Source organism: Coregonus lavaretus (assembly GCF_964263955.1).
Source record: "Coregonus lavaretus genome assembly, contig: HAP1_SCAFFOLD_1412, whole genome shotgun sequence".
Taxonomy (NCBI): Eukaryota; Metazoa; Chordata; class Actinopteri; order Salmoniformes; family Salmonidae; genus Coregonus; species Coregonus lavaretus.
In genome coordinates this window covers 100224-110414 of record NW_028159697.1, presented here as the reverse complement: position 1 = coordinate 110414, position 10191 = coordinate 100224, and the positions used below count along the sequence as shown (strand labels likewise).

The 10191-nt window shown below is 42.2% G+C and overlaps 1 protein-coding gene across 1 annotated transcript in view; it reads left to right on the top strand.

The window, feature by feature from the left end:
* Positions 1–1286: 1286 nt before the first annotated feature.
* Positions 1287–10191, top strand: part of LOC311122550 (plexin-B2-like) — a gene marked incomplete at its 5' end in the record, with an annotated part of 31302 nt that continues 22397 nt past the window's right edge. The window contains 5 exons of the mRNA XM_084196896.1: positions 1287–1435; positions 4583–4715; positions 8550–8686; positions 8918–9100; positions 10002–10113. Of these exons, the coding sequence (XP_084053022.1) occupies positions 1287–1435; positions 4583–4715; positions 8550–8686; positions 8918–9100; positions 10002–10113 (714 nt within the window). The remainder of the gene's footprint in view (positions 1436–4582; positions 4716–8549; positions 8687–8917; positions 9101–10001; positions 10114–10191) is intronic.

The window sequence follows — 10191 nt, the reverse complement described above, 5'->3', positions numbered from 1 at the left end:
TACACACTGAACTACTACTGTAATGACTGTTAGCTACTATATACACACTGAACTACTACTGTAATGACTGTTAGCTACTATATACACACTGAACTACTACTGTAATGACTGTTCACTACTATATACACACTGAACTACTACTGTAATGACTGTTCACTACTATATACACACTGAACTACTACTGTAATGACTGTTAGCTACTATATACACACTGAACTACTACTGTAATGACTGTTAGCTACTATATACACACTGAACTACTACTGTAATGACTGTTCACTACTATATACACACTGAACTACTACTGTAATGACTGTTAGCTACTATATACACACTGAACTACTACTGTAATGACTGTTCACTACTATATACACACTGAACTACTACTGTAATGACTGTTAGCTACTATATACACACTGAACTACTACTGTAATGACTGTTCACTACTATATACACACTGAACTACTACTGTAATGACTGTTCACTACTATATACACACTGAACTACTACTGTTATGACTGTTAGCTACTATATACACACTGAACTACTACTGTTATGACTGTTAGCTACTATATACACACTGAACTACTACTGTAATGACTGTTAGCTACTATATACACACTGAACTACTACTGTAATGACTGTTCACTACTATATACACACTGAACTACTACTGTAATGACTGTTAGCTACTATATACACACTGAACTACTACTGTAATGACTGTTAGCTACTATATACACACTGAACTACTACTGTAATGACTGTTAGCTACTATATACACACTGAACTACTACTGTAATGACTGTTAGCTACTATATACACACTGAACTACTACTGTAATGACTGTTCACTACTATATACACACTGAACTACTACTGTAATGACTGTTAGCTACTATATACACACTGAACTACTACTGTAATGACTGTTCACTACTATATACACACTGAACTACTACTGTAATGACTGTTCACTACTATATACACACTGAACTACTACTGTTATGACTGTTAGCTACTATATACACACTGAACTACTACTGTTATGACTGTTAGCTACTATATACACACTGAACTACTACTGTAATGACTGTTAGCTACTATATACACACTGAACTACTACTGTAATGACTGTTCACTACTATATACACACTGAACTACTACTGTTATGACTGTTAGCTACTATATACACACTGATAGCAGTGACCATTTATATTCTAGTCTAATCTACCACACTCATCTAAATCATCCCTTCTCTCTCTCTCTCCTCCGTCTAATTCCCAGATCATCCCTCGTTTCGGGCCTCTGAACGGTGGGATAGCGGTGACCATTAAAGGGTCTAACTTGGGCATAAAGAAGGAGGACATTAAGAAGGTGACGGTGGCTGGAGTGGACTGTGTTCACCAGGGGGACAGATACTCTGTATCCACCAGGTATAGTACAGTGATTGTTGGGGGGCAGGGTCACATCCATGTAATCACGGCCGGCCTGCTCATTAGGCAGGATTAAGCGTCCACCTATGGCGGCAGATTGACAAGGGCAGCATTTTCTGAGCTAAACTGACCAAGACACACCAACAACAACACACAAAACCTCACATAATTCTTCCCAAAATCAGTGACAATTTCTCTCAACCAGTGGTATATGGGCTTTTTAGGTGAGCGCTGATGCCACCTTGTAATAAACAGCGTCCACTTTGTCAAAGGCAGTGTCACAAAATATTTTGCTTGTCCTTTCCCAGCACGCCTCTCCAGGGCGCTGTTGGAGAGACGCATTGCTGCAGCGCTCCACCAACGTTCAGTCAAAAAATGAATCTAACATAAATAATGTAGCTGATATAGGATATGGTAGAAAGAGTATGTGGCCTTTTCTGTAGCCTACAGGCTGGAGATAAAATGTATGACAATGTAATGAAACGGACACTTTTTACATCATGCAGGTTTCTCTGATCAAATAGTGATCAAATAGCCGAACCTACATGGAAACCAATCAAATACAAATGAGCTGTCATGGTAACAAACAACATATCCTAAAAACAGGACAGGTCAAAGTCAAATGGACAATATGGAGTGGACAATCACAACTGTTGTCCAGGAGTTTCATCTCATTGTCATGATCAGTGGTTTCAAGTTTGTATCTGTCAATTTGATCATAGTGTAAAATAAAATACTTCTGCATTTCCCGCTGTGTAAACACCTTGCAAATAGGATCCTGATAACTCCTGATAAAGTTGGGTAGCTGATATTCAAGGCTTAAATAGCCAAATTGATTAGTCACAGTAATCAGAACTAAAAAAGACAATGTAACGGCCTGTTTTACACACGGTGGGCCTACCATGTGAATGGGCATTCATAACATTCCATTGTGGCAGACATGATGGGCTACACCCCAGTAAGCACGAGCCGACATCTTTTAGATGTCTTTTTTGGTCCTGTTTGGATGTCGTTTTTTTTTGGTGTTTTACAAACGGTAGGCTTACCACATACAGTGGGGAGAACAAGTATTTGATACACTGCCGATTTTGCAGGTTTTCCTACTTACAAAGCATGTAGAGGTCTGTAATTTCAAAAATCCAGAAAATCACATTGTATGATTTTTAAGTAATTAATTTGCATTTTATTGCATGACATAAGTATTTGATCACCTACCAACCAGTAAGAATTCCGTCTCTCACAGACCTGTTAGTTTTTCTTTAAGAAGCCCTCCTGTTCTCCACTCATTACCTGTATTAACTGCACCTGTTTGAACTCGTTACCTGTATAAAAGACACCTGTCCACACACTCAATCAAACAGACTCCAACCTCTCCACAATGGCCAAGACCAGAGAGCTGTGTAAGGACATCAGGGATAAAATTGTAGACCTGCACAAGGCTGGGATGGGTTACAGGACAATAGGCAAGCAGCTTGGTGAGAAGGCAACAACTGTTGGCGCAATTATCAGAAAATGGAAGAAGTTTAAGATGATGGTCAATCACCCTCGGTCTGGGGCTCCATGCAAGATCTCACCTCGTGGGGCATCAATGATCATGAGGAAGGTGAGGGATCAGCCCAGAACTACACGGCAGGACCTGGTCAATAACTTGAAGAGAGCTGGGACCACAGTCCCAAAGAAAACCATTAGTAACACACTACGCCGTCATGGATTAAAATCCTGCAGCGCAGGCAAGGTCCCCCTGCTCAAGCCAGCGCATGTCCAGGCCCGTCTGAAGTTTGCAACAGGATGATCCAGAGGAGGAATGGAAGAAGGTCATGTGGTCTGATGAGACAAAAATATAGTTTTTTGGTCTAAACTCCACTCGCCGTGTTTGGAGAAAGAAGGATGAGTACAACCCCAAGAACACCATACCAACCATGAAGCATGGAGGTGGAAACATCATTCTTTGGGGATGCTTTTCTGCAAAGGGGACAGGACAACTGCACCGTATTGAGGGGAGGATGGATGGGGCCATGTATCGCGAGATCTTGGCCAACAACCTCCTTCCCTCAGTAAGAGCATTGAAGATGGGTCGTGGTTGGGTCTTCCAGCATGACAACGACCCGAAACACACAGCCAGGGCAACTAAGGAGTGGCTCCGTAAGAAGCATCTCAAGGTCCTGGAGTGGCCTAGCCAGTCTCCAGACATGAACCCAATAGAAAATCTTTGGAGGGAGCTGAAAGTGCAAACCTGGTCAAGACCTACAGGAAACGTATGATCTCTGTAATTGCAAACAAAGGTTTCTGTACCAAATATTAAATTCTGCTTTTCTGATGTATCAAATACTTAAGTCATGCAATAAAATGCACATTAATTACTTAAAAATCATACAATGTGATTTTCTGGATTTTTGTTTTAGATTCCGTCTCTCACAGTTGAAGTGTACCTATGATAAAAATTACAGACCTCTACATGCTTTGTAAGTAGGAAAACCTGCAAAATCGGCAGTGTATCAAATACTTTTTCTCCCCACTGTAGATGGGCATTCATAAAATTAAATTTCAGGCAACACTGTAGGCATCTCAGTAAGCACGGACAGACGCCATATGGACGTCTTTTTTTGGTGCAGTCCGGACCGGCCTTGATTTCCACATCCACGGACATTAATTTTTGGTCCTGTCTGGACCAAATCTAAAACAATCATAGACATCTATGTTTGGTTCAGATTTTGTCCAGTCTGGACCAGCCTTGATTTGGCCCAAACATAGATGTCTATAAATTACGTATTTTCACCTTTAATTCAGAACCGAAAATGAACCTGATTTCAATGTCCGGAAAATACACATTTTCAATGTCTTGGAAAATATGTATTTTAAACGTCCAGAAAGTACATATTTTCACCTTTCATTCAGAACCTAATTTAAACCTAACTTCAATGTCTGGAAAATACTTATTTTAGACGTCTTTTCAACATTATTTAGCTTACTGGGACTATTCTAGGTTTGTGAAGGCCCTGCCTGTAATGTACTTTTCTGTCCAGCGAATGAAGAAGAAAATAACATATTTAATTAAACACAACATTTCAATGCGCGGTATGTCTGCTTGTGTGTGTGGTGGAGAAACTGGACCTTTGTCTTACCCCAGCTGCTCTCTGTCTTCTCCAGTATTGTGTGTGAGATCGGTCCGGCCCGGCATCCTGCTCCAGTGGACCTCCCAGGTCCCATCAACCAGGGGGAAGTGGAGGTAGAGGTGGAGGGGGGCAGGAGAGGACGTTCAGAGGTCCTCTTCACCTATAGGGTAGGTTTCATACAGTTACAGTGGCATTCTTAACCCTAAACCTAACATTAATCCTAACTGTTGCAAGAGTAGGCCCCACACTGTGCAGGAGTGATTTGACGTTTCATATTGTACATTGCTCTTAGTTTGGTTAGAGCTCTGCTCAGTACTCATTCGGCCACTATGTTAGTCTTACTCTGCTGCTTTTACATCTCCACATTCATGAATGTACTTAGTTCTTAGAAGATGCTCTTAGAATTCAGAATAGCATCTGTTGAAAGGATACATAGAATTTAATGGGGGAAAAGAGTATATGGACTTAATAAAAAAATCTATTCCGGGAGCCTATTTTACTTTAGGGTAAATATTTGCACTCATTTATTTTGGGGTTCATATTTTCTTGTTTGTTTGTTTCTGCCAAAATAACAATGTCCCCATGAGAATGTACTAAGCTTGAAAAGCTATTTTGATTTAATATAGATTTGATCAAAGCTTCAGATTTTCTAGGGTACATAACATTATTTTGTCAATATTGTCCTTCGTGTCAGCCGGGACACCGCTGCCTCTCTCTCTCTCTCTCTCTCTCTCTCTCTCTCTCTCGCTTTCTCTTTCTCTCACTCGCTCTCTTTCTCTCGCTCTCACTCGCTCTCGCACTCTCACTTGCTCTTTCTCGCTCTCTCTCTGGCTGGCTGTCTGCTCCCAGTATTTTCTCATCAAACAGTACTGTTGTTCAGTAGCTGTGTTGTGATGATAAAGTACTAAGTGGTGTTCAGTAGCTGTGTTGTGGTGATAAAGTACTAAGTGTTCAGTAGCTGTGTTGTGATGATAAAGTACTAAGTGGTGTTCAGTAGCTGTGTTGTGATGATAAAGTACTAAGTGGTGTTCAGTAGCTGTGTTGGGATGATAAAGTACTAAGTGGTGTTCAGTAGCTGTGTTGTGATGATAAAGTACTAAGTGGTGTTCAGTAGCTGTGTTGTGGTGATAAAGTACTAAGTGTTCAGTAGCTGTGTTGTGATGGTAAAGTACTAAGTGTTGTTCAGTAGCTGTGTTGGGATGATAGAGTACTAAGTGATGCTGTGTTATGGTGATAAAGTACTAAGTGTTCAGTAGCTGTGTTGGGATGATAAAGTACTAAGTGTTTATTAGCTGTGTTGTGATGATCAAGTACTAAGTGTTCAGTCGCTGTGTTTTGATGATAAAGTACTAAGTGTTCAGTAGCAGTGTTGTGGTGATAAAGTACTAAGTGTTCAGTAGCAGTGTTGTGGTGATACAGTACTAAGTGTTCAGTAGCAGTGTTGTGGTGATACAGTACTAAGTGTTCAGTAGCAGTGTTGTGGTGATACAGTACTAAGTGTTCAGTAGCAGTGTTGTGGTGATACAGTACTAAGTGTTCAGTAGCTGTGTTGTGATGATAAAGTACTAAGTGGTGTTCAGTAGCTGTGTTGGGATGATAAAGTACTAAGAGTTCATTAGCTGTGTTGTGATGATCAAGTACTAAGTGTTCAGTAGCTGTGTTGTGGTGATAAAGTACTAAGTGGTGTTCAGTAGCTGTGTTGTGATGATAAAGTACTAAGTGTTCAGTAGCAGTGTTGTGATGATAAAGTACTAAGTGTTCAGTAGCAGTGTTGTGGTGATAAAGTACTACGTGTTCAGTAGCAGTGTTGTGATGATAAAGTACTAAGTGTTCAGTAGCGGTGTTGTGATGATAAAGTACTAACTGTTCAGTAGCAGTGTTGTGGTGATAACGTACTAAGTGTTCAGTAGCGGTGTTGTGATGATAACGTACTAAGTGTTCAGTAGCAGTGTTGTGATGATAACGTACTAAGTGTTCAGTAGCTGTGTTGTGGTGATAAAGTACTAAGTGGTGTTCAGTAGCGGTGTTGTGATGATAAAGTACTAAGTGTTCAGTATCTGGGCTGCTGCTGTTGTGATGATAAAGCAGTGAAGGGTAATGGGGCGTGACATGAGGTGTAACTGGTGGTCCCAATGGGCTCAGTGGGTTGTTAGAGCATGGTGTTTGTGACACCAGAGTTTGTCAAGGGACACATTCAGTATATTGTACAGTATATGTACAGTGGGGAAAAAAAGTATTTAGTCAGCCACCAATTGTGCATGTTCTCCCACTTAAAAAGATGAGAGAGGCCTGTAATTTTCATCATAGGTACACATCAACTATGACAGACAAATTTAGAAAAAAAAATCCAGAAAATCACATTGTATGATTTTTTATGAATTTAGTTGCAAATTATGGTGGAAAATAAGTATTTGGTCACCTACAAACAAGCAAGATTTCTGGCTCTCACAGACCTGTAACTTCTTCTTTAAGAGGCTCCTCTGTCCTCCACTCGTTACCTGTATTAATGGCACCTGTTTGAACTTGTTATCAGTATAAAAGACACCTGTCCACAACCTCAAACAGTCACACTCCAAACTCCACTATGGCCAAGACCAAAGAGCTGTCAAAGGACACCAGAAACAAAATTGTAGACCTGCACCAGGCTGGGAAGACTGAATCTGCAATAGGTAAGCAGCTTGGTTTGAAGAAATCAACTGTGGGAGCAATTATTAGGAAATGGAAGACATACAAGACCACTGATAATCTCCCTCGATCTGGGGCTCCATGCAAGATCTCACCCCGTGGGGTCAAAATGATCACAAGAACGGTGAGCAAAAATCCCAGAACCACACGGGGGGACCTAGTGAATGACCTGCAGAGAGCTGGGACCAAAGTAACAAAGCCTACCATCAGTAACACACTACGCCGCCAGGGACTCAAATCCTGCAGTGCCAGATGAGTCCCCCTGCTTAAGCCAGTACATGTCCAGGCCCGTCTGAAGTTTGCTAGAGTGCATTTGGATGATCCAGAAGAGGATTGGGAGAATGTCATATGGTCAGATGAAACCAAAATATAACTTTTTGGTAAAAACTCAACTCATCGTGTTTGGAGGACAAAGAATGCTGAGTTGCATCCAAAGAACACCATACCTACTGTGAATCATGGGGGTGGAAACATCATGCTTTGGGGCTGTTTTTCTGCAAAGGGACCAGGACGACTGATCCGTGTAAAGGAAAGAATGAATGGGGCCATGTATCGTGAGATTTTGAGTGAAAACCTCCTTCCATCAGCAAGGGCAGTGAAGATGAAACGTGGCTGGGTCTTTCAGCATGACAATGATCCCAAACACACCGCCCGGGCAACGAAGGAGTGGCTTCGTAAGAAGCATTTCAAGGTCCTGGAGTGGCCTAGCCAGTCTCCAGATCTCAACCCCATAGAAAATCTTTGGAGGGAGTTGAAAGTCCGTGTTGCCCAGCGACAGCCCCAAAACATCACTGCTCTAGAGGAGATCTGCATGGAGGAATGGGCCAAAATACCAGCAACAGTGTGTGAAAACCTTGTGAAGACTTACAGAAAACGTTTGACCTGTGTCATTGCCAACAAAGGGTATATAACAAAGTATTGAGAAACTTTTGTTATTGACCAAATACTTATTTTCCACCATAATTTGCAAATAAATTCATTAAAAATCTTACAATGTGATTTTCTGGAGAAAAAAAATCTCATTTTGTCTGTCATAGTTGACGTGTACCTATGATGAAAATTACAGGCCTCTCTCATCTTTTTAAGTGGGAGAACTTGCACAATTGGTGGCTGACTAAATACTTTTTCCCCCCACTGTATACATACAATGTGTTAACTGTAAAACACTTTGGATGAAAGCATCTGCTAAATAACCATACAGTATGTTATAAGGTTAGGACAGGCAGTTTTTCCTTGTCAGGTCATGCAGTCAGGAAAAACCCCAGGACCTAAGTATGTTACCTTATCACTGATGTCCCATCTCTTACCCTCTCCAGGACCCCATCCCTGAGACCGTTTCCCCCCTGAAGGGCCCTAAGGCTGGGGGAACAGTCATCACTATCTCTGGGAAACACCTGAATACGGCAAACAAGGATGATGTTATTGTCACCGTGGGGGGAACGCCCTGTAAAGTGTAAGGATGCTTACACTTCAGTCTTCCAACCCCTACAGTTTGCTGTCTGTACAGGTTGCCTAAGTCATGTCGTATTCAGTTGTTCTCTCAAGGCCAACCTCTGAAATATATTAGCCATACGGTATATTGAGTTTGACTTGTTGTTCCTTTGGAACGACCTTCTCTCCCCTCAACACTACGACCCCTGTTTGACCTTTCCCATAATGCTCTCTGTCCCTGTTTCTCCCTTAGGTTGTCGTTTGGCAGTGAGATCACCTGTGAGACAGGTGTATACAAGGGCCAGAAGGTTCCATCGGAGCCCCTGATAGTCTCAGTGAGGTATGGGAAGACCACCTCCAAGGACGTCCCTGTCCCCTTCCAGTACTCTGAGAACGCCAAACTCACTGACTACAACCCCAAGACCAGCTTCGTATGGTGAGGAAAGTCCAGCCACAATGTTCCAGAGAGGGTTGAAATCAAAGCACCTCTTTTTCTTTAAACGAAGCTTGGGTTGAATGCAAAACAGTTTGAAGCGCATAATGAAATTACTGTTTCTTATTGGACAAATTCAGGTAGTGTCTCCCTCTTTCAAAACATTTCAAAAGTTTTCTCCTGTTTTGTGCTTACTAACATGACCCTGATATATGGTGTCGTCTGGTGTTTCAGTGGAGGCAGGAGGATTACATTTTAGTCATTTAGCAGATGCTCTTATCCAGAGCCACATAGTTAGTGCAGCCATCTTAAGATAGCTAGGTGGGACAACCACATATCACAGTCATAGTAAGTACATTTTTCCTCAAAGTCTCTATCTGCAAAGTCAGCGCTAGTAATAGAGAAAAGAGTAAAGTGTGAGTGTTAGTTCACAAAATATGTTTTCAGAAGATTGGTAGGGATTCTGCTGTCTTAGCTTCAGGGGGAAGCTGGTTCCACCATTGGGGTGCCAGGACAGAAGAGCTTGGACTGGGCAGGAGCTGCCCTCCCGTTGGGGTGGGAGGGCCATGAGACCAGAGGTGGCAGAATGGAGTACTCTGGTTAGGGTGTAGGGTTTGAGCAGAGCCTGAAGGTAGGGAGGGGCAGTTCCTCTTGCTGTTCCGTAGGTAAGCGCCGTGGTCTTGTAGTGGATGTGAGCTTTGACTGGAAGTCAGTGGAGTGTGCGGAGGAGCGGGGTGAAATGGGAAAAGTTAGGAAGTTTGAACATCAGGCGGGCTGCTGCGTTCTGCTAAGTTGCAGAGGGTTTGATGGCACAAGTGGGGAGCCCAGCCAACAGCGAGTTGCAGTAGGATTGTGTGTGTTGTGTTGTATTGAGAGCTGACGTGTGTGTTGTCTGGTGTTTCAGTGGAGGCAGGAGGATCGTGTGTGTGGGCAGTGGTTTTGACCTCATCCAGAGAGCCACCATGAAGGTGCTGCCCTCTGCTGACGACTTCTCTCAGGAGGCCCCTCCCATTGAGGTTAGTACACACTACTTCTATTATACAGTACACTACGTGGAATCCATTCTAGAGTCCACTCCTATTATACAATACACT